The 24,712-nt window shown below is 41.2% G+C and overlaps 1 protein-coding gene and 1 long non-coding RNA gene across 7 annotated transcripts in view; one reads left to right on the plus strand and one right to left on the minus strand.

Moving 5' to 3' along the window:
• The window catches only part of ITGA6 (integrin subunit alpha 6), a 129,135-nt gene that overhangs the window by 78,697 nt on the left and 25,726 nt on the right, over positions 1-24,712 (plus strand). For 2 of the 5 annotated variants that reach the window (XM_072040939.1, XM_027462268.3), the window contains exon 1: positions 7,697-7,963. The exons of 1 other annotated variant lie outside the window; for it this stretch is intronic. In XM_072040939.1, coding sequence (XP_071897040.1) covers positions 7,803-7,963 — 161 coding nt within the window. In that variant the 5' untranslated portion in view covers positions 7,697-7,802. Of the gene's footprint in view, positions 1-3,612; positions 3,733-7,695; positions 7,964-24,712 lie in introns of those variants that run through there. 2 more of the 5 variants (XM_072040940.1, XM_072040942.1) reach the window with 2 other exon arrangements.
• Positions 1,872-24,712, minus strand: part of LOC106016919 (uncharacterized) — a 55,000-nt gene continuing 32,159 nt past the window's right edge. Inside the window, exon 4 of one of the 2 annotated variants that reach the window (XR_011810637.1) lies at positions 1,872-3,060. This is a non-coding gene — a long non-coding RNA (uncharacterized lncRNA). Of the gene's footprint in view, positions 3,061-11,932; positions 12,682-24,712 lie in introns of those variants that run through there. The other variant, XR_011810639.1, reaches the window with a different exon arrangement.

Raw genomic sequence — 24,712 nt, forward strand, 5'->3', positions numbered from 1 at the left:
TAAAGCAGCTGCCACTTTGGTATCCTGAGGCTGAAATAAACTTGGCATGCAGCCTTGGGAACACAGGATCTGAAGGGCTTGCAGTTAACACTGACAGGCGCAGGCTTGTACCACAACCTGATCCCACTGCATGGTGATTGCCCTGTGCAGCTGGTCAGCAAGCACTTGTATCATCTGCTGTTTGCTGTTTATTGTCTGCAGGACATGCATCTGCACAAATTTATTTTCTAGATTTTCTGCACACCTGGCAGATCTGGTGGTTGTAGTTCCCCGACTACAGACAGATCAACTCCTTTTTCCAACAATGGTCAGTCAGCTCCAGGGGCGACAATAAAGGGCTTAGAAGTGACGTGTTGAAATCGGGAGTGGAACAGAGATAACTGCTGGAATCTTAAAGTACTATGTGAAAACAAAGTACAGTGGAACAGAAGGATTATTTTTTTACATCAAAATCTTACTCTCTGTTAGGTACAGCAATAACACATAGTTAAAATAACCCATAGTTAAAAATTCCCAAGGGGTCAGAGCACCATCAGGGGCATTACAATGGTTATCTACAACAACAACTACAACAACACTTCCTCCTCCCCCCCCCCCCCCCCCCAATATAGCGTGTTGCTCAGAGGATGGGGACTGTCAGCCAAATGCATATATGTTTTGGTTATCCCAGCACAGCATCTGATGGTTGTGCAAAAGTGAACTTAGTGATTTTCAGATTTACACTGGGCTTTTACATGAGGCAGAGGAAGGAGAACCCAGAAATGGGGTCTGTCTGTGGGTTCAGCTGCAGCTTTCCTTCATGATACTGGGTCACTCTTCTGTCCTTAAGTGATCATCAGTCTTTCACTGTGGAGATTTTAATGCTGCTACCTTGCAGGGAAATAATGAAAATGCTTTCAGGTTGTTTTCCTTACAGAACAAAGAAAACTTATTATTACTGCAGAATAACTGCATTTTACTTGGTTAATGTGAAGAACAGATCCACAGTAAAATGGGTCAGTTTACATTTATTTGCACTCAACAAGCAAATACCCATGCCTTGATCTAACTGCCAGTTAAGTTGTTAAATTGCTTAAAAGTGGACCTTGATCCTTGGAAATGCTGTTTGACTTTAGAAAGAATTGGGCAATAGGAGCTGATGCACGCGTTTCACTGAATGTGGTCAGAAATTCACAAAGTTGACCTGTTTGTATGCTAGAAAACATTCTGTCTGGTATGTACTAAAAGCACACACTCACAGGTTAAAAAAAAAAAAAGCAACGTGTGTGTGTCATGCAAGAAATTACAGGAACAGTACAGCCCTTGTGAAAACTGAAAGAACCTATCCCCTGACTGTATTGTCTTAACTATCTATGCTGTTCATGTTCCCAGATGCACAGAATGAGCTCTGCTAGGTTTTGGGTGTTTTCTTTGAGGCTGCTGGTGTTAGAAGTGTTTAAGCATACAAGGCAGAGAGAGCGACTATTAATTACAGATGAAGAAAATATATGTAGTAGTTATAATGTGTATTTTTTCAATGGTTCCTCTTATCACATAAAATAACTCTGGGTTTGTTTAAATGAGAATACTGAAGGAACATTCAAAACCTGCTTGTTAGAACTCTCAGAAAACTTCCCATGAAAGAATTGATCTGGAGAGGCTGACCAAACAGATGGTGGTCTGAAAATAAGTATCAGAGGAATTATAGTGTAAAGAAATCTGGAAATATGTTTCTGCCACAAATCGTTTACCAATTTTTCATACTACTGGAGTAATTGTTTAAAACTCTGCACCTTAAATCTTGATCACCTTGAGGGCACTAGGTGTTTTGCCTTTTTTTTTTTTCCTACACTTGAAATTTCAAAGCATAAAAAGATGGGAAAAAAGGAGTGAGAAAAATGAATATGCAAAAATTTATTCAAAATCTTACATTTGAAACCTTTTCAATAAAATAAAAAAAAATACACTTCCATAATTAATAAATGACCTTTCCTTCCTAGCCCCTGATTTTAGTTGTTTGCAACGAATGAACAAAAGAGGAAATCACTTGATATTAGTCAAGCCAACACAACAGCTTCCATAAAACCCATTGCCAAACTGATTAGATTTGCGATTTGCTCACTAAACCTGCCTGGTCATGGCAGCATCATGTAATGAATCTTTTCATTGAATATAACTGGAATTGCAGAGGAACATTTTTTTTTTTTTTTTTTTGGTATGAATACATCTGTAGTGCTTGTTTAAACATGAAATTGGTCCTGATTAACTCCATGTGTATGCAGTCTTATTCCGTAAGAAAAAAAATGTTCTTCCTCTTAAGCTTAGCTTTGTTGTTTAATAATTAAACAGAAGCAGTTAATTGGAAATTACTGCATGCATAGACAATCCTCAGTCTTCTTCCTCTGGTGGAGGTACACGCTTTGTGATTTGATAAATAACTTGTATTTTTAAAAATTCTTCCTTGGATAACAGATCTTAATTTGTTGATTTTTTTTTTTCCTAATTTATTAATTTGTTGGACTAAATGAGAGAAAGTTTTTGCATATTAAATAGCACCACAGGTAGATTGGCATGATGGTAAAAGATTCCTTTGTTTCTGTTTTGTAACATTTCTGTTTAGTAACATATGAAGCTTCAGAAACTGAAGGTTGCATTGCTCAGCAGGGAGTTTGAGAACTACAGTGTGTCCTCAACCTTCACATAACTGCTGTTCACACACAGGTGAAGCAGGGAGAGAATGACCCCATTTCCACTGAGACAGTAGCCCAAATCTGAATGGACTGAACTTTCACAGACTTTATTTAGGATTTTTCTACAGTCTCTGAATAATTGAAATTTGCAACATCAGAGAGCATGTCATTAACTGGGACTTAACATGGCAAAAGATTTGATTTATTCCATTAATTGTTCATGTTCATTATATATGGATTTAAAAGACTAAGATTAATAAAAACTAGATATTGTTCAGAAAAGTATTTTAAAATGGTGATCCGAAGGAAGTAAAAAATATAAATAAAAAGGACTGCAGTGCTCAGTTCCAGCTGATTGTTCAGGTTGTCCATCAGAAATCAGGGTGTTAATCTAAAGAGAAAAGTAAATACGTTTGTTAGATTTCTACTTAAGTCTTTTTTAATTAGTAAAGAAAGCAGAGGATGCAGCTCTAGACCTTATGCAGAGAAGCAACCTCTCTTGGCTTTGCCTCCAAAGGTCTGAAAGCTGTGTTTGAACATGCCTTGAACACCGCTCCTGATGAATCAGTGGCATATGCAGTTTGGTTGGCACATGTGAATATGTTGGCTGTATAATCAACTGTAAAATTGTTACAGACAGGGAAAAAATATAAAATTGATTCTCTTTTTTTTTAAAAAAAAGTCAGATTTCTGATCAGAATCTCAAACTGATGAGATGCATTTTCTTTCCCCATTTCTTTTCTATGGTTTTTAACAACCACTAGAAACCTGTGTGCAAATTCTGACTGGGCTTTACCTCCTGTGTGGATGCTGAGCAGCCAGCTGGCTGCCCTCACAGCTGGGTCTGGTCCAGGACCTGATGGGGAACAGGTGTAACAAGTGTGGTAATGAACAAGCAGCTGCCTCCTCCAGTTTGGTGCAAGGGGTCGCAGCTACACAGTGCTATTACAATAGGCTGGAGAGTGACCTAGAGACCAGATACCTGAAGTGACTGTAATTCCTGGTCTTGTTCTTTGCAGACTTTGTCCAAGGTCGTGTCCAGCACCCAGTGCAGCTCTTAGAGGTAGGTGCTGTCAAGGTTGGGTGGAGTTGTGCTTTGGGTGATGGCCAAAGACCCTTTAGTCAGAGTCTGTGTATGGTAGGAGAACAAAAGCATTTTGTCCTGAGTAATGATTTTTTTTTTTTTTTTTTTTTGGCTCTTGATGGAGTTAAAATGTGTCCCATGAAGACTCGTTTTACTTCCCGAGTTCCTGGCAAGAGTCTCTAGGGAGGTCCTGTGAATATCTTGTTAGTAAAGCTTCTATTTTCCTCCTTAAAGAGCCCATATTGTGCATAAGGATGTTTAAGCCTAGACTGCCCTTACGCTGCCATGTAAGCCTCCCCCCACCCCTTCCCCCAGTGTGGCCAATGAATTATAGAATACAGGGATATGTTCAAGATGACTGTGGCTTTATGCTTCAGTTATCAGTAATTTTGAAGGAACATTCTTAATTCTCTCCACAGCAATCCAAACTATGGTTATTTAATTCCCATTTGTCACCGGGATTTCTCTGATCTCTGCCTAGCTACGGGCAGAAGGTTCCTCTTGGTATGTTTACAAAGATGTTTACTCTCCAAACAGTTTGGGCTGGTCATACTGAAACTACTTAAGGAATGTACCTGACAACTTGGGTGGAAAAATATCCTCATCTAGTAAAAGGCTTAAAGACTTGCTATGTAACACAGGCTGCAGAGTTAGTCAAAAATTGGGGTCCGGACAGAATTTTTTCTTTTGACTCACTTATTTGTGTAACGCTTCATTTACTATTTATGAATGTGATGTTAGAACCATGACACAATGATAAAAGTCCAAATTTAAAAACTTTACATAGGAAATATGTCAGATTCTAAACAATTTATCTACAGAAGCAGTATATTTCCACTTTGCAAACAAGTATAGAATGGCAGAATTATGTCTATAGTTATTTTAGATGTTGAAAAAAATACAAGTTTTAAAAACATAGCAACATCTTAATCAGGAACTGATGTTCATCTGATAATAATAATAATAAAAAAAAGTGTTTTAGGAATCTTTTTAGAAAGATTGTCTCAATCTCTTCTTTTACTATCTTCAGTTACCTGTAGAAAATATGATATGAATCAGATCTGTACAACAGATAATACCAAGTGTGTAAATATAACTACCTAAACATTCTGGTTTTTAGACTACTCAAGAGAAAAACATTTTTTTTATATGGTATTGAGTAGTTTATCTCCCCTAGTGCTGTAAGCACCTTTATCTCCTGTACTGCTGTTTGCTAGTCCTAACATTGTTGTTAACACAGAACCATAACAGCCATAGAGGATATACGAGCAAAAATAGCCTGGCTGCATAAAAATTCAAGTGTTTACTGTAGCTGTTGAGATGCATCCGTTCAGTAAAAGTAAATAATTTAGAGAACAGAGTGGTTTTACACAGTGTGTGTGTACTGCATGCAAGAGAAATCATCCAGAAGGTTGATTTCGGGCTATTAACTCTTAAATCTAGTTTCAGTTTCCAAACTGAAAGAACTTTATAGCTTTAGAACTTGCACAATAAGCCAAACCTCTTTGGCCTGTATCAATTTTTCTTGTCTGGAATTGCATCAATTATGAAATCAAGCATTTTTTTAAACTGAAATGTGAAGGAGATGTTTACGTATTTCATTTTTTCAGGACCATTTGATGTGCTGCATTAAAGCTTCACAGCTGAGATTCCACAAGCTCTATTTTTCTTTGCATAATGTGTTGTTCATATAAATGATAAAAGTTCAGAAATATAAAGCATTTTTCCTTGCCCTCCTTTTAGGGAAAGCCTAAAATGTCTTGCCAAGCACTAGTTTTTCCATCCCACCTCTATTTTCCCGAAAATATTTTTTTCCTTTTTAATTAACTACACAATTGTATGGAGGAGGAAAGTATTGCTGGCACTAAGACTTGCTCAATATGTAGGCATAGCAGGAGAACACCTTTGGCTGTGTACCAACCCACCATTAATAAGCAGGCAGCTTGTTGCCTGAACTTAAAACTTGGCTCTAGCAAAGCAGTTGTTATATCTATATATAATATAGATAACAAAAAAGACACTCAGCTACTCAGCTTTGATCTGGCCATTTCCTTTCTTAGAATTGCCATGTTACACATAGCAGAGTGGTCATGTTTAATTGGTTATCATGCCTACTGTTGGTCCTCCTTTATCCAGAGATGGCATGAAGGAATTGCTGAGGTATGTGTTAGTTATTTATAATCCACAGCATTTTTTTTTTTTTTTTGAGGAAGGGCAAAGGAAGGAAATAGACATTTTTCAAACTTTTTTTTTCTCCTCTCCTCACATGCAGCAAATTAAAATAGTACAAAATGATGAGATACCATCCAAGGTAACTCTAAGCTGTTTGTGCGCACTTCTGCTCCACCCTGTATGAAGTCTATTTTTGTTGTTCCTGTTGTGGTCACTTGAGACAGGCTTTAATATAACTATGTCTTGGAATGCGTGCTACTACATCTGGAGATGAGAAAGACATTGCTGAAGGGAAACATCAATGGGTAACAACAAACAGGTAAAACATGCCCAGACAGCGCTGGTGGGAGGGAGCGGCAGATGTCAGATGAACCTCATATGCCAGAGTAACTCATGTGGCTCAGGATACAGCATGGAAGTACTGTGACTCCTAATAGGAGTTACTGAGTACAAGTATTACTTTTACAGTAACTATACCTACTTTTAGAGTATTATAGTATGCAAGTTTAAATAGTCCTGCAGGGCCCATTGCTAAGATTTTGGTACAGGCATCAACACTGTTTGAAAAGACTTGTTTTCAAATCTTTACTAATTACTGTGAAATACACGGATTTTAGTAAGCCTACTTTATTGTGATTAGACTGGGGCCCTTCCCTCTATGAGCCTTCAGTGAAGCTGTAGGGCAGTGTTTCTGCCAGTACAGTTTGCTGCCACGGCAGTGCCTGCAAAGTGATTGAACACCAGATTAAGACTTGGAATGATTGAGGCAGGAGCAAGCCGAGAAGGTTCCTAATAGCAGTAAATATCATGGAGCCCAATTTAACAACATGCTTTGTTTCCACATTAGATGCGCATTTCTGGTGTGTTTTCTCCTCTCTTTTGATCAAGGATGTTTTGGTCTTGAGCCAAAGACTTGTCTATACATGGAGTTATCCTAGAACAATTACTTTGGAAAAAGTAGCCTGGATTAACTCCCCGGGAGCATGGTATTGTTCCAGAAGAAATTATTTGGAATATCACTATGTGTGACTGCTCAAATCTCTATTATTATTTTTCTGGAATCTTGTGGGGGAAAGAAGCTTCTCTTCTCCTACCTCAGATACTGGGGGGGGGGGAAGTATTGTCATGCTGCTTGCCAGGTGAAAGGTTTTAAGAGCTGCGTTTGCTTCCCTAAACCAGACCCCTAAAACCAGAAAAAGCAGACTAGGTTGCAAACACATTAAACCCCTCTCTTGGGTGGATGAAGTGCACTGAGGTACACCTGCACAAGGGAGGTTACCCTTCTGGAACTAGGGTGAGAGCATGAGATAAAACAGGGCATCCCAACACTGTATTCAAGTGTTTTCAAACACTTGAAGTGTAAAGGTGAGGTACCCGTTTAAGGATAGGAAAGGCTGTAAAGGAGTGAGGTTTAAGGAAGCGCGTCCCCACGTGCTGTCTAAAGAGCCTGGTCAACACCGGTCCGAGCTCGCTGCCTCTTTCCCCCGCGCGGTGCCGTTTGGGGACGGCGGAGCGCAGCGCTGCCCGGCGGCCCCTGGGGGAAGGCGGGCTGCAGGTGCTCACCGCCCGGCACCTCTGCGCGTAGCCCCGCTGCCCCGGCCCTGTGCCCGCAGCCCGCTTTTCTTTTCCGCTTCAACCTCGCAGGAGCAGGCGGTGGGGGCGGCGCCCTGTGCCGTGCCGTGCCGTGCCGCCCGGGGCGGGGGCCGGCGGACATTTTGTGCCGCCCCCGCTGCGGAGGCGCGGGGCTGCTCGGCGGGAGCCGCGGCGCGGGGGCCGGGCCGGGCGGGGCGGGGCGGGCTCGGGGCCGGCGAGGCGCAGCGGGGGAGCGGCGGCGCTCGGCGGATCGGCGGCGGCGTTCCCGTGCCCGGCAGGCGCAGATGGCGGCCGCGCTCCTCTTGTACCTGCCCCTGCTGCCGGGGCTGGCCGGCGCCTTCAACCTGGACACGGAGCGCGTGATCGTGCGGCGCGGCGAGCCGGGCAGTCTCTTCGGCTTCTCCCTGGCCATGCACTGGCAGCTGCAGCCGCAGGAGAGACGGCTGTAAGTGCTCCCGCCGGGTCCTCGTCCCTTCTACCGCCGGGGAGATGCCCGGGACGCAGCCTCCGCCCGACGGCACGCGGGGGGCTTCGGGGCAGGGACGGGGGGCACGGGCGGCACCTGCCGCCGAGCGCCCGGGGGCAGCGAGGGGGGCTCGGCGGGGGCAGCGGAGCAGAAATCCCGGCGGGGACCGTGCGTGGTGGCGGCTGTGCCCCGGGCCCGGGCGGATCTCGGCCTCGGGCGCCCCCGCTGCGGAGCGGGCAGGTGGGAGGCGGAGCGGGAGGGCACAAACTGCTGCTGGCGGGGCGAGGGGACAGCCGGGAGCCCCTCTGCGAAATGCAGAAAACAGAGCAAGGCTCCTTTGTGCGTCGTCGGGAAGAGTTAGGGTTCCTTGCTTTTCGTGGCTGTAACTGAGCAGCCTTGTCCTGTACACTGGTGCTGGATAGAGCGTGTCTTGTGTAAGGTATTGTTAGGAAACGAATGTCTCTTCCCCAAGCGCTTATTTTTGGGAAGATGAACCCGTTGATGTAGATCGAGTGTACAGAAGAAGGAAGCTGAGAAGAAATCGTATATTCGATAAAGTTAACAGATAAACGTTGTTAAAAGTTCTTTGGACCTGTTTTGCTCAGGCTTGCATTTTTTTATGATTTCATAGAAATTACAGTGTGTAAAGGAGTATAAATCACAGGTTCCATCTTCTGTCTGGTATGCAACGTGACCCAATTGTATAGCCTGAAGAATCAAATACAGATCTGAGAGTTACTTTCTAGAGGCCCTTGTCTTAATTCTTGGCAGGATTACGTGTGCATTGGTCTCATTTCATTCTACTAAGAAAGCAGTGCCTGAAGGTTGTTAGTTTGCCATTATGTTGTCAAATGCTGATAGAATGAGTGCGTCAGACTATGCAGAGACGGAAAGCCAATTAGTCAGTAGAAATACAAGAGCAGTCACAGTATTCAAACTGGTTTGTAGTGTTTGACTGAAATGCCTCAGAGATTGTTAGCATGAAAGTTGTGTATTGTATGTACAGCGAGTGCTTCCTCAGGCAGTCCGAGCCTGAGTACAGAGCAGAGCCAGATGCTATCTGTGTTGACATGGCTTTCTGAATCCAGGCTTTCATGAGAAGCAGGGTTCTCAAATAGAGGAAAAACCAGACTAGAGAAAATGTTTTATGATGCATAGCTCTTAGTATGAGATGTGTTGGCTATTTTTTAAAAATTTCTTCTGTGTATTTTAACATAAAGCATTTGAGTGCTGCCCTGTGTAGCTGCTTGGATAACCTGTGTTCAGTTCTTTTACATAGCACAGCCATGTCACAGTCACTTTGAGCATCATAGCATCATTTTTCTGGAGTAGGGGTAGTAGTAATGTGGCTGAAAGAGAATAAGATATTAAATGTGCTGGACTATCACTACCTTTTGTATGGATATAGGCATGTTAAGCTCACTCTGTTACATCTTGTGAAATAAAATGGGAGTTTTAATGGAGAAACGTGAAGTGAGGGTTTCCATATTAGGCTGCATGTTTGTAAGTGATGATGTGATTTACAAATGAGTGACATTAATATTAAACAATTCATTTGGCGTGTTCTGCAGATACTAGTTTCTAAATAGCTTGGCTGTTTATAGGTGGAACAAGCTGTCTGCTGTCCAGGTATTTGGCAAAATTATGAGAATGGAGATCATGTTGAGGTCTCATACTTGGAAAAGTGCGTAGTCCCTGTATGCTGCCCATTATTTGTAACTACAGGAACTCTCTCAAGACTGATAGAAGTAATTATTTCACCATGACATCTTGACTAGGGGATGGCTAACTTTAAAGCTCAGCTACAGTTTAAGTGCAGGCATTGTTGTTGTTGCTAGAATACCCGAAACCCGTTTCATCACTGAAACTTAATTGAAAGTGATACTCAGGTTCTCATGTGGAAGGGAACCCCAGTCCTCCTCCCCCCCCACCTCCCCCGAAAACCACCCTGCCAACCCCAACTTTATGAAATTAGACACAAGTTATAACTGATATGTGTACAACCAGTAAGTCCTTGGGAAAACAAAGGAGAAAAGGTGAAATAATGTGATTCTGTTCAAGGGATGTTTTAGTCACTGACGTGGAACAAGATTTGGTAAAACAAGCTGAAAGATCTTTAATTTGTCTCTCGCCTCACTGAAGTGACTCTTAAGTGAGATGGTTCTCTCCTTCTGCCTCAGACTGGATAATTCAGTGTTAAGCATTATGAAACTGCTTGGTAAGGATGAGGGTGGAGAATGCCAAGGAAGTGTGACAAATAAAGGTACGGCCAAAATAGCCTGCTAATAAACGTACTTGCTTTTGATCACTCCGAAATAGCCTGTTATTAAACGTACTTGCTTTTGATCACTTTTTTTTTCTGAAGTCACAGGAGACTACAGATTACATATAAACTTTGAATGGTAATTTTTGTATTTGTCAGTGTTAGATACTAATGCTGTGTTCACTAATGAGTAATTGCTTAACTCCCCACAGCATGGATAGCTGAATTCTTGAGAACTGTTTTAAATTTACTTGTAAATGGTACTTTATGTGAGACTGTGGATTGGTAACAGAGTTTTATTTTTCTGTGTGAATGTTTTCAGGTGAGAAAAGTTGGCAAGTTCATCAGTTGAAGAGGAGAAAAACTTTACTAATTCACAGTAACTGAAAGTGGACTGCTAATAGCATGTGGGTGTGGAAGAGTGCTGAATGCAATCTTAATACTCATTTGGGGACCATTAATGTTACTGTTTGAGGGACTGAGGGCAGCCTGCCTGGCATGCTGTGCATAGTTCTGGTCTACTGTCTAATGTGATGAATCTGGTTGCAGAAAAGGCTATGGAGCTTTAAGGAGCTAATGGAGCTGTAAAAAAGCTGGGCTCCCTGCATGAGATTGTTCTGTTTTTAATATGTCAATATAACAAAAATATGGGAGTTGTGCTTCTGAGGGGTGGTAGTGACACAGCAGTGTCTTATGGTCTGCAGACTGGAAGGAGGTTTGTAACTTGGAGGGTCCTGAGACTCGGGGACGGTGTAGCCGTAAGAGTAATATGGTTCAAGCTTAAGCAGTTCTGTGATGGAGAGTGTGAGGGTATCAAGCATTGGTAAAATATACTTAGTATATACGTTGGCTACCATATGTATATGTGTATTTCTATATAAATATTACGTGTGCATACATGAGCAATTTAAGATACCCCCACAGGTCTTTTTCAGTCCTAGATTAGAACATCTACCCAAAAAGGTAAGAAAATCTCTTGAGTTTGAACAAAAGCCCCACACATTTGTGTATAACTTATAATTAATTACGATATTATTTTGAATAGCATTTTGAAGCTGAATTCATGTAGGCTTCTTTCTGTTTGAGGCAAAAAAGGGTGAGGCTATGGTAGCAGACGTTCAGGATCTTACCAGAAGAAAAGCTGTGTGGCTGACAGCTGTGGATAGGCACTTTATGACAAACCTGTGCTAACCGTTAGCATCTATAAAGCCTTAAAAGTTGTAGTGTCTTACTGGAATTTTTACTCGTGGCAGGTTTTGCTGATAGTGCATATCTCCACTGTGAGCCATTATAGCAACATAAAACAAAGTTGCCTTTGGTCAGCAAGGCTGCTGACGTTGCTGTACTGCTGCAGTTCATCCTCAGTGGCATTTAGCCAGTGTTTCTGTGTTGTCTGAGGGCTTGTACTCACTTTGGTTGAGCAACAAAAGAGCTGGATTATGCCGGTCTGCAGTGGAAAATGACAGTTCCTGCTTGCAGAGCTATTGTAGAGTGATTCAAAGTTCAGGTGACCTAAATTAATCATGCTGTATATTTGCATCTTCAGGATTTAAAGGCCTTAATAGTGCTGGTCTTTAGAGCTTCTGTTTATACAAAAAAAAATTGCTTTGTTATTGAACTTGAAGATTTATTATTGAAGAAATAAAGATTTTTTTCCTGTGCTGTTTGAGTTATTCTGTGGGTTATCTGTGGCAGAGATATAGCTGACAGGTTTTGTGGTCAGGTTTATAAATGATTGGAGACTATCATGTAATTTTCACTGTCTGGCAGCAGGCCTGGCCTTTGTCTTGCCTGTGGCAGGGCAGAGCAGTAGGGCACAGAAGTGCCTGGCACGGCAAGGAGCTCCCCGCAGAGGCTGCCCTACAGAGGCTTTACCCTTCCAGCACAGCTGTTTAGAGAGGGCAGGTCACCCTAGTCAAGGAATTTCCTTTGCTTCTGTGGCAAAACCCCTTTTCCTGAACAACAGAAGTGAGCTTGATGCAAGTTTTGTCTATAGGATATTGTGGTCTGTATGATTATGTTATTTCCAGTGGTTTTTGTTTGTTTGTTTTCTGTTGTCCCCCACCTGGTGTTGTAGGTGGACGTGAGGCTTTGCCAGCACAACTGTGGTACAGACAGCCCACGCTGGGAAGTTGTGCTCCTGTAGCTGCACTGCTACGTCCTGCCTGCAAGGCATGGGTCACAGCAGAAGTGTGCTTCTGCCACAGTTCAGTCCAGGTGGCTCTGAAAAGACTGTGTCGGGGAAGATAAGCCACAATACAGTCCTCTTCCGTCAGCTGTGTGCATTGGCAGATTCAACTTCTCTGTGGTGTTGACTGGCATGACAGATGTTCATAGCGTAGAGCCAGCCTTCCGAAGTGGTAAACGGCAAAACTCTTTTCCCAGTCCTCTGTCCCTTTGAGAAATTTGTTTTTTTTTGGGAGGTCATATAGCTCTTAAAAAAAAAAAAAAAAAAAGTTGTTTTTTATGGTCACCTAGAAGCGCATAAGGATCTAACTCAGCTCTATATGGTAGATACTTCTGTTACATTGATAACTATTAAAAATTAGCAAAATAGTAATTAATTGCTCTGTAAGTGTAAGCTTTCCGTGAGTAAGGACTGTAGCATATGACTTTTGTCTGCTGTGATAAATAACCTTCTGTTCAGACTCCAGCTTTGAGAAACAGCCTAGGCAATCAGTTTCAATTAAAGCTCATAAAATTGTTGTGCTCTTCCTGTTAGATGCATGTACCTGGTACAACTTCTTGGTTTAATAGCTTTAAGTTTTTGCCTTTGCTGAGTCTGATGAATCAGTTTCTAATGTAAGAGGTACCGTCTCTTTGGTTTGGTGGGGTTGCTCATGCATAAAATACGTAGGGTGGGGGTGATGACATAGAAGCATTTTGATTTATACTTTCCTTATATTTAAGTATCTTAATAAGTGTGAATGGGATGAATGTGAATCTGTGGAAGCACAAATTAATCTCTTCTCAGGCTGTGTGTTTGGAAAGAGAAGAGCATTCCTGTAAGTTGCCACTCAGTGTCAAATGCAGACCTGCAAAGCCGTTGCAAGAACGTTGAAATAGAAGTAATGGCTCAATTAACCAAAATCACTTTAAGCTCCTCTGGTCCAAGTCTGTTGTACTCGCCCTGTTCTCAGAGGATTGAATATACCAAATAGTTCATATTAAATAATTAAGGTATAAGTCAACCCTGATGAACACAGCATATGCTAGCAGAGAGAACTCTCTTGCAGCCAAAGTATCAGATACATCGCAGGAACAGGATTGAAAAGTTAATCTTACATCCTCTAAAACTAGCAAGGTTAGACTTCTACTGTACAACACAGTATGAGCAGGGGCAGACCTTGATCTCGGGAAGGAGGAGAAGGCTTTTCTCTTCGCTAATCTGAATGAAAACTAATGAGCTGCACAACATGAAAGTTAAGGACAAAGAAAAGCGTTCTCCTTGACAAGTCGTCTTGTTCTTGAGCAGAGGCTGAGGGTCCTGACAATACTTCTTAATTATGTCTGAAAAATGGGCAGAAAAGTGCTGGGGGAGGGCTCACAGTTGGAAAAACTTAATACTCTTCCCGTGCTTTTCAGGCTAAGCTCAAAGTAGACATGCCTGTTTGTGCACATCTGAATTAGTCTTCAGTGAAACTGTCCATGAAATATTCCATTGTGAAAAGGAGTTGTAAAACTTCACGTTGTTTCTTTTAAGTATGGTGTGTGGAGGAGAATTTATAATATCTGGCGTACAGGTCAGCTTCAGTACAGCAATGAATGGGCTGAAATGTATTTTAATATTTATCTCTAAAACTGGAGGTGGGAGTGAGGTGGAGAAGCATTTTTTGCTGCAGTTCCCTCCATCCACCTGGAGCCTGCAGTGAGGCATGGGGTGCCAGGGCATGGGTGCTGCCTGCCTGCTCTGCCCTGCTTGCCAGCTGCAGGCTGGGTGAAGAATTGAGGCTCTGTTCAGCGCTGGCATCTTGAAGCCTTCAGCTGGCAAACAGCTGCTTGAAGCTTGTTGCTGTCCTGGTCTTACTGACTGAATGGCACAGGAATGTTTCTGGTGCTCTTCAGACCTAAAACGTGACCTCATGGGCTCCATAAGGGTATGAAGCAAGGGATACAGAATTCTACCAAGATGGGGAGTGTAGGAGGGTGCCATTCAAATATCTAAAGTATGTAGCATGCATGACACGAGGCCTGTCGTACTGTGTGCTGCTCTGTTCTAGGGCACGCAGGGTTGGAGCAGGCTTCCCAGGAGTCCTGCAACAGGCACATTTAAGTGAGCACTGTGTAGTTACATTAGCTGTGAGATGGAAGGTTGAAATACAGCTTTTTTTTTTTTTTTTTTATTGCTATCAGGCAAATGCCTGTTTAAAAACAAGCAAAAATCCATATTACTGAATGAGTACATGGTGGTCTGTACTGTGAAATGTAGATAGAAAATTAACACCTCATAGTGGTATTTAGCAATGGTAGGTTATGGTAAAAGACAGGAATATTTGAAAAAAAAGTATACAAAGTGGTCTGGAAGTATTTATTAGTATTATATATTGTTGACTGAGATATATAAAAGCAAGTTGCTGCTTTGAAAGTAATGTCAGGAGAATAATAACCTAGAAAACCAAAAGTGAATGCGGGTAAAGTAGTTCTACTTCCATTTTTAAGAAAAATAGTATATTAAACATAAGTGAACTGAAACATAGGTTAATGAAGCTCCCTTTGTGACTTTAGTATCAAATATGCTGTATTCTTTTATCCTTGGCTTTAAGATATCTAGAGTATTGCATGTGTTAGGACTATTTTGAGAATTCCAAAGCTATTGCATTGGGGGAAAAAAAAAGAGCTGTAGTTACCTTCTTTTAGTTTAAAGATCAGGCCAGATGTATTCCCCTGTGAAGTACTAGACAGTACATTTTGTATGGCTTTGAAATGATAGTGGAGGGTATAAAATACTGTTTCTCAAATTGCTATTTGTTGGGAGCATTTGTTCGTATGGCCTGGCCATGTTTGGCTCTGTTGGAGTGTTGGCTGTTTTTCTTGTTTCCTGATACAGAACTGTATCTAAAAATGTCATTTTCTAATACTGATTTCCTTTAAGCAGTTGTAATAATGTGCGTGAGGATGTTATGACTGTGTTTGGAAGGGAGAAGTTCCCCAGGGTCATGAATAGAAGCAAGGGTGGTTCACGGGATGCTCGCTGTCTAGATGCAACCTACAGCATAAAAATGTTCTCGAGCCCCTCCAGGGTAATATCTGTGGATCCTATGCTGGATTTTGCTGCTTCTAGGTTACTCTTCAGCTGTTTTCATCTTTGCATTTGTTTTCTCCTTTCAGAGATCCTTGTGGATCCTTGAGACACAAGGAACAGCAAATAGGAGCTATTAGCATTTTTATTAATTGAGTTTGCTGACATAGTCTGATAGTGTCCATAGGAGTGGCAGACTTTCTGACAGACACTTACCATCATTTCCTTCTCAGTGAAGATTGCCAAGGCAATTTTTCAAATGGAGATAAATGTGTTTAACTTCTGCCTGGTTCAGTTGGCATTGATACCCTCCTCAAAACCAGGCCTATAAAATAGGTCTTTAAGAAATAAAGTAGAACAAGATTGAAAATACACGGGGAACAACTGGTGCCTGTAATGCCTGAGGTTGTTTGCTCAGCAGCACATGCCCAGGTCAAAGGTCTGAGGGAAATGCATGTTTATCCTGGAAGTGCTCAAAAGTGGCAGCCAGCTGTTGCTGATAGCAAGCATGTTGTCCTCGTGTGTAGTTGAATTTTCTGGGTCCCTCTTTTCTTGTAGCTCTTTTTGCATTACTTTTGTAAGGGCATCATAAGGGCTAGTCAGTCTTGCACTTTGTTATCAGAGCTGCTGAAACTGCATAGTGGTTAAACCTGCTGGTGTTCTCTGGGCTGTGCTTAGCAGCGTGCATGAAAACAGATCGTATTTAATTGGCCATGTTTGTTTAGTGTGAAAGAACTTTAAGTGAAAACTACATTCCTTTCTTGGCTAAGATGCTAAAATAAACTTGCTGTATGTTTCTTATTTTTCCATACGCGACCAACTGTTGTAGGAGCTACTAACAATCTGGCATAATTGTGCAAATCCATGTGAACTCTTCATCCACTCAGCTTATTTTTCTGATAGAGAATGCTTGATAATTATATAGTCTGGCCCCAGAATATTGCTGAAGAGTTAGGTTTCTTCTCTTTTCTCAGCCATACTGTATTCCTGCATGTCCTAGAAAAATCCTCTTTAGATGTCAGGTCAGATCCAGTGCTAGTAATAGCTGGCGTACTGTTTGTACAACTTTCTGCCTGGAAGAAAATAGGGTGTTAAAAATTCCTGAAAGAAGTAATTATTCCAGGTTCTCAAGTGATAAAGTGGAAAGTTGTGGAAGATAGGAAAAAAAAATATGGGTAAGGGGAGGCATGTAAAAGCTAGGCATGTATGCATGTGGAGGGGGAGCAGTATGTAGCTGTAGAGAATGCAGTGGGTTTTTTGGCATAGTCTGAAATGTAAGTTATTTTGCAAACAGAAAAATCTTGTTCTGAGATTTTGCAAGCTTGTTGAAATTCTCCCTGTTTGTACACTCCTACTCGTAGTAAAACATAATGTTCTCCATGGATCTGTGTAGGGAGAAGTTTGTTGTGAACATAGGATTTATTTCTGTATTTGAGCAATGGTTCAATATCTGCATGTAACATAAGAAAAGGCTCCTTAAGAGTCCCAGCTGTTGGGGCATTTCCTTTTGGTGTACAACTTGGTTCTCCTACAAAAAATACCTTGTTGGATTGACATTCTTCTAAGTGATGTGAATGCCTGTGTTTTCAGTTAATTTGAAGGGGGAGGGATATGTGTCAGTCAGTACATTTGCCCAGTGACACATCTGCTTTTGTGATTAAGTTCATGGTTTGAAGAAAAGCTTACAAAATTGTTGATACTGTTGCATGCATTTAACACAGGACTATGATGGTTTTAAGACAAGGGGTTATTTCAAGGCTGCTTTAGTGTGCAAGTGACTTTCAGCTATCTTTGTGTTTGCTGGCAGTTTGTATACTCATCCTCTGAAATACTAATGAGGGATTATGTACGGAGAAAGTACATGCCTTGTCTAGACACATGGTTGCGTGCTGTGGACAGAGCCTTTCAGCCTGCTCCCCAGGTGTATGCCTCTGGTATCTCGGGCTTATTTTGGCAGCTAGGACAGCACAGTGCAACTCAGCACAGCTTCTTGGCTTGGCCTCGCATGGATGAGATTGGTATGTGTTAGCCGAACGAGGCAAAGAACTTTGTCAGATGGTGAATCTGCCAGCATTGCGTATCACCATTTCTGTGGTTGTGTATCTAGTGCAAGAGGTTTATGTCTGTCTTGCTCTCCCTGCTATGATTAAGGGGGAGAGAGGGAAGAAGGTGGAGAAGAGGAAGCAGTGCCTCACAAAGTGGATGGACTGATGAAGGAATGATGGCTTCTGTGAGCTTGGGAAGTAGCTGCTTTTCATGTTACAGAGGGCCATGGAGAGTAGTAGTAGCTGCAGCCCATGGATTCTAGCATGAGATGTCTTACTGTACTCTTCATGCCTCTTAATGGTTTAACTGTGGTCTTATATGAAATTGATACACTTCATTCAGTGAAATAAGTAGAGGAATGATATTTCAATCCAAATACTTGTTCTGCGCTGCATTAAAGCTGCAATTTTTCAAATGGCTCTTGGCATGTTGATAAACAGTATATGCCTCTTATGGTTGTTACCCCTCTAACAGACACTGCCTTCAAAGGCTGACTGGGAGCACTGCTCTTTCAGGTTGTTCTTTGGGAAAAAAAAAAGTCTGAGCAATTGTTTCTATATTCATGTTCGCTGTCTAAAACATGTACCTAGCAAATGATGTGATACTCCTTGCATTGATTTAAAGCTCAAATGGAGGTGGCATATATTGTGGGAGTACTAAGACAAGCCCTACAAATGAGATGAAGTGTAAATCTGAACACTAAAATTTTACATGGTATGAATGGCCAGCAGCCCAGTTGCAGAAGATATTAATTCCTGAGTACTGGAGCCTATAGAGTGACCATGCCCAGCAGCAGCAGCCACTTCTTTACCAGCCTGTTTTGCTGGAGGAGCTCAGGCAGTGCTGGACCAGAAGCCCTGTTTTTGGGTAGTAGCTGGCACAAGAGCCAGATTCCAGCGTGGGGAAGGTGTGTGAAACAGCAGCAAGCAGCAGGGATGGAAAATTGACTCTGAATGTACTGCTTTCTTGTAACGACTCTTGCTAGCTTGTCTTCCTGCTGAGGCACCTCAATGCACTGTAGCTGCTTGTGGACAAGGGTGGGTTTTGCATGGATTTGCACCTGATGTGGACAGGATGGCTGGGAGCAATGGCTGGATTGGGAGCTGAGTGCCAGGACTTTGACTCTCGCAAGTTCATTTCCTTTAGCAGCACATTGTCACTTCTTGAATTAAACTCCATATTACTAAGAGGACTTCATGCGGTAACAGGCATCACCACCACGCAAAATCCCTTTTAACACTATGTCTTTTATAATTTTATCACAGATTAATTATAAAGCAATCTAATAAATGTTTTATGGTATCACTTATGGTATCAGGTCTATTCCTAGCATGATACGTTGTTCATTCTTTCAAATCTGGGGTAAAGTACAGTTTGTAAGGAAGAAATTAAAACTGTATTATTATACAGTTTTCACATGCTATTTGACATAATGAATGTGTTGCATCTCCTAGTTATAGCAAGACTGGTGTACAAAATGGAAAACTATTTTGAAATAGGACTTTGGAACAGAACAGACCATTTCTTGCATTTTTTTCTAGGGAAATAAGCCTTCTACCAACATAAATGAGATCTGCTAAAAAAAAAAATAATAATCCATATAGACTGAGCTCTTGACTGTGAGGGGAAAGTGTTTATTTTTCCATGTGGCTTCAGAAAGTCACTAATTAGTGGCCTTTCCAGAACAACAGGTAGCTTTGTAGTTCCAGTTTTGCTTTGTAGCTTGCCCTGGTCCTTGTGCTGCTTTTGGCTTCTTTTCCTAGCTCCTGCCGTAATCTGCTTCCTGAAAAAGGCTGAACTAATAAAATGAAAATCACAATCCTTTAAATGCCAAGCCTCCGGGCAACAGAGACTGATGGTGTCCTTGGCCGTGGCTTTGCATTGGTAGTAGGAAAATGTAACTGTGGAGTCGCAGATTAGGAGAATCATCTGTCACTTAAAATAGCTGTTAATAGCAGCCTGGGAATGATGGGTATCTCTGTAAAAAGCATTGCGAACAAACTCCCTACTCACACTGTTTCTGGCTGCGTTTTGCAGGGAGGGTTTTTTTTTTTTTTTTTTTTTTTTTGAGAAGCTTGATCCCTTGGTTCGTCTCCAGTTCCCATTAACTGCCTGTGTATGTGGAGGGAAATCTCTGTGCTAATGAGTCCATGGTGCTCCTGCCTTGCCTGTGTAACAACTGGTAGAAGCCAGATCCAGGCAGAAAGCAGAGGTGGTGCCAGCTGGATTTAAATGCAGTGTCTGTCCCATTGACCAGCCTCAGTTATGTGGAAACACTCTGTGTTTTAGTGTTTCCATCCTCCTCTTTCCTAAAGTTCGTATACTGGAAATCCATCCCGTGGAAGGTACTTCAGATATCTGCATTGAGAGCAGTGGTCTCTGCCTGGAGGTTTTAAATATTGGGTACATATCTAGGCAGTGTGACTGGTAATTTGGTAGCACAAATTTAATCCAAATATGAGTTAGTGGTTGTTACTTTACTTTCTTTGTTTTGATCAACAGAATGAAACTCTGGGAGAGCGTGTGGGAGGAAAAAGGATGCAGGAGTCTATCTGTCTAGCCAGGAGTGGAAGAAGTTTCATAGCATTTAGCTTCATCGCTTTCCAGATTCGCTCCCCTTGTGTTGATGGAGTCTTTCTGAAAACACAATGAAGAGCAGAGTCTGCAGTGGCAGCATTGTTATCTGAGAATAGCAACCTTAAATTGGACATTTGTGCTCAACGAAGGTTGCAAAATTGGAAATTACTTACACTACTGACTATTTTATTCTGTCTATTTGTGGAAATGGCTAATGGTTAGTTACCCAGGAAACACTGTCAGTGATTTCTACTCCAGTCTGTGAAAGCTCAGAGCTGGCACTATTAATGTGTTGCTACTACTTTTAAAGAAAGGATGGCAAAGATGGGGTGCCTTGTTTGGGGCAGAAGATACCGCAGAAAAGAAAGGAATTCAGGGAACGAAGAAAGCTTTGGAAGGTAGAGTAGCTGGGCTCAGTGTAGACCATGGTATTTTTTTGTATTTGTTTAAATCAAAATGTAACTTACTCAATGGAAGCTTTTTCCTTTGATGAATAAGATTTTCTTGCCAAAAATGTTGAAAGATGTTCTTCTTCCTTTTGACTTGTTTTCTTTTCAGTTAGTGTTTGTTCCAGAGGTATTGCAATGAATTGCTGACAGCTTTTCTTCTTTGAAGTATGTTGTGAAAACTGTACGTTGTCCTCAGGAAGTTCCAGGCTGTAAGTGAGGAAGAGAATTCCTTGCAGAGTGAGAGGAAAATTTGCAGGAGCTTGGAGGTCTTCTCTGTTGCCTTTGATAAGGTTTTCTCACCTTAACTGTAGCTTTCCTTTAGGAGTAAGTGAGGGGTGGTTTCATGGGCAGTACTGGAGGGAGTTGAGACAGCTGTGAGCAGAGACTGCTCCAAGTCCCACTGCTGTTTTCATTACCTCAGAAGGATATTGCAGCCACAGCAGCTACTGCACTTCACAAGTTACTGGTGAAAGCTGTGAGGACTTCGGATCTGTACCCTACTGCTAAGTATTCTGTATTGCTTGTTAAAATGGAAAGCTGTTTCTGGTGTATTTTGCTTTGGATTTAATACCTCTGTTGGGCTGTTTTTGGTGAAGACACAGCCGTCTCGCCCAGGTGCAAGGCAGCAGGGTGCTGCGGTGAGGTGGGGATGCTGCTGAGGGCCTCGGTCCCATGCTGGTCCCGCTGCAAGGGCTCAGGCCTGTCCTGGCGGCAGGTTGTGGTCATGCAGCATCTGCATGATGCAGGCACAGCCCACCTGAGCAAAAACTACCTCTCACTGAGGTGAATTAGTTTAACTGGCATCATGTGCAGGCCTGGAGCTCTACCTGTGCAATTATCTCAAGTTTGGCCACGAATCTAGGATTGTAAAGGAGTAAATCTGTCCCTGGCAGCCAGCAGATGCTCATAATTGTCAGTGGGGCTTCAGTTATTACCACTGTCTCCGTAGAGGTAATTAAGAGAAAGCAATAATTAATCTAATTCTAGCCAGTAGAGCAACAGGACTGATGTATTTGGTCTGAGACTAGAATTTTAGTTCGAAATCGGAAAGTGCGTGTTTTAATTATGGGGTATAATTGGAGTTAAAGAGCATTGTAGCATCGTGCCAGGGTGTGAGAGATTCTGCATTTTTCCAGCAGTGTCACTTGTTAGACAGTTCTTTCAATCTATAGAAGTGGCATTTTTATTCGGGGTAACGTAATCAAATATTAACAGAAGTTCACTTAATGCTCATGCACTCTGATTGGCTCATGGAAAATCTAATCAGTTTATAGCCTGTATTTAAGCAAGATAAATGGTGAAAATCAGGATTAAAGTAATAAGAAGCATCTGATTCTGTAATTTACATGAAGAATAAACCTTTTTTTGGTCTGCCTTTTGGCTCCTAAAAAGCTCAGGCTCCAACAGGAACTGGTGCTGAAAAAATCTACATTCAGGATGTTGTATGGCTGAGCTTCTTTTATCTGCATAGTAATAAAACAAGCCTGCCATGGGATAGAAAACTCAGTAAAATGCCCATATTCTGGAGTCTTGGGGGTATTTATCTCCAACTGACTTGGCAGTCTTTTAACCATAATGGATTCTAGAGCCTGACTTTTGGGGCATTAAGGCATTACAACGTTTTGAGTGTAGCCTGTGCACACCGTAACAGAGAAGTTACAATGGAATTATGATTATATTATGGTGGGGAAAAATGAAGAACTTACTATTGCCAGTCTTCAACTGCAAAATTCTTTGGCTTTAATTTCCTTGTTTTATCTGCTAATATAAGGAGATGAGGAGGGTGCCTAGGAAGGCACCTCCTCATCCCCCTCTTCTCTCTTTCCTTTTGCAGAAGAGGTTTTGCTTGCAACAGAGAAGGCTAAAATGGAACGTGCATAGCTGCAGAAGAACTGAACCTGCTTTTTGGCACAATAAGCTGAAACTTTATTAAAATTCTTCTATTAAAACAGAGCAGAATAAGCAGCAATACAGTAATGACTGGAATGTGTCCTCAGTCTGGAAGGATTCAGCTGAGCATGCAGCACAGCTCTTACAGGCACGGCATAATCTGATGCGTTTGGGCTCCTGATGGCATGCTGAAAATCACAAAGGCTTATGGAGCCATGTCATACGCCCTTAGCTTTGTGCTTTTGTGCATACTTTCTCATTTCCATGCCTTTAGTTTTAAATTAGGTCATTTGATTTCTATAATAAATTGTTCTTTTTTTTTTTTTTTTTCAGATTAACTCTTGAGCAGTAGGAAAGGCGAACAGCAGCTATATTGGTTACAAGTATAAATATGCTTGACAAAGAAAGGATTTCTATGTTTTACTTGATTTATTCAGTGAAAGATTAGATGAATATAACTTTCTTACTCACATTTCCTAATAATATTGATAATAATGTCTAATCCTCATCTTCTTCAGTAATTTGTCTTGCAGAACCTAGAAGTGTAGGTTTAGTCTACTCTACTGTGGCATTTGGGGCAGGTATGTAGCAAAGAAGTGCAAATGAGGTACTCCACTTTTTAATACCTCTTTAGCTGCTACTTGAAAATAGATGCTAATGTTTACCACAGTATCTAACTGAATTGATCTACTCCTTTGCAAGAGTTTTTTCACAGCATGTGCTGCTGTTGGATTGTTTTGTGAATAAAGACTTGCAGTGAGGTACCTAGCAGGATTTGAGATTTTTGTGTTTTGTGAGCGTTGAAGACTAATGACAGGATTCCTGACAAAATTTCCTTGCAGATTGGAGGGTTTTAAATTAGTGTGTTTTGGATTACCTTTTTTTTACAGAGGAAAATAATAAAATTTAAATTTGGGCTAATGGGTATGGGCACAGGGAAAAATCTAAGGTAACATTTCCTTTGGAGATCATGTTGTATTGACACGTGTAGCAAAGGCTAAAGCATTGCTTTACCCTCACTTACCCTTTGGCATTGCATCGTTCACCTCAACAGGTGTCTGAGATGCTGTAGCAAGTTGTGGCTGTCTTTTGTCAGGTGGCGTCTTTCCATTTTGACTTCTGTTGGCTAAACTGTTTATCCCTGATGCCTCTACAAGTCTTCCCATTGTCATAAAGATTATGGTCGTGTTGTCATGGTATGTCATAAAAGGTATCATTTAGCTAGGGGGAGGTTATAATATCCTATTACCCTATTGGAATAGATGTCCCATAGGAAAGAGCAGGATATTAATTTTCTTCGTCTAGCATTCTTGCCATCACTAGTATATGTATTGGTCTTCCGTAATTCAAATACTTTTTATTAAATTCACCAAAGTTTTTAGTTGTGCTCAGAATGTTGAAACAAAAGGTTTCTGATCAAATTTCTATGAGTGAAATCTGGTGCATCATTTTATTCCCTGGGTTTTGAATGAGAAAAAAATAGAAATAATAAAAGTTTCTGAGTTAGGAAATAAGTGCCTCTGCTGTCTTAAACTTCTAGTTGTTAACATTTAAAATGAGAAGAAAAAAAGCCCATGTCATGTGTCTTCCCATAGGGGTAACAACTGAGGAGGAAAATATACCTCTTCCCACATTAGGAATAGCTCAGAAACTAATTCTTTGCAAAAGAATTAAGAGATTAGAGTTAAATGCACTATTGCCAAAATTAGAAAATGAAGTTATTAATGACCTTTCTAAAAGTGTGTTTGTTTGGATTAAACACTCTTGTGATAAATGCTACGTTTCTGAAGAAATCTTTGAAAAACATGGCAGGCATATGTAGGGGGAAAAGAAGGAAGCACTTTAAAGCAAAATCCATCCAAACTGTGTGTCCTGATTTTGTATGTATATCCATCAAAAGCAAATATTTTATCTTGACATTGTATCATTCAAGTGGGGGTCATCTTTGTGAGGGCAAATTATGGAGATTTTTTTATATAAAACTGAGGGGAAAAATGGCTGTTTCACAATATACATATAACTCTGTTTAAAAAATGTGTTTTCTCATAATGCATCAGTTTTGGTTTGTGTCTTATTACTTTAGTGACACTGAGTAAATGTTTTCATAATAACAAAAATATTTTTATTGGTGTAGCTTAGATATGAACAAATCTATCTTGTTTTTAGTTTAAAAAACGACAAAAAATGTTCTGAGGTACAATAGTGTGCTTTGCCCCACAGGTGATATAAAGCATGTGGAGAAACTTCTCTCTCAAGAGCAAAAC

Source organism: Anas platyrhynchos, chromosome 7 (assembly GCF_047663525.1).
Source record: "Anas platyrhynchos isolate ZD024472 breed Pekin duck chromosome 7, IASCAAS_PekinDuck_T2T, whole genome shotgun sequence".
Taxonomy (NCBI): Eukaryota; Metazoa; Chordata; class Aves; order Anseriformes; family Anatidae; genus Anas; species Anas platyrhynchos.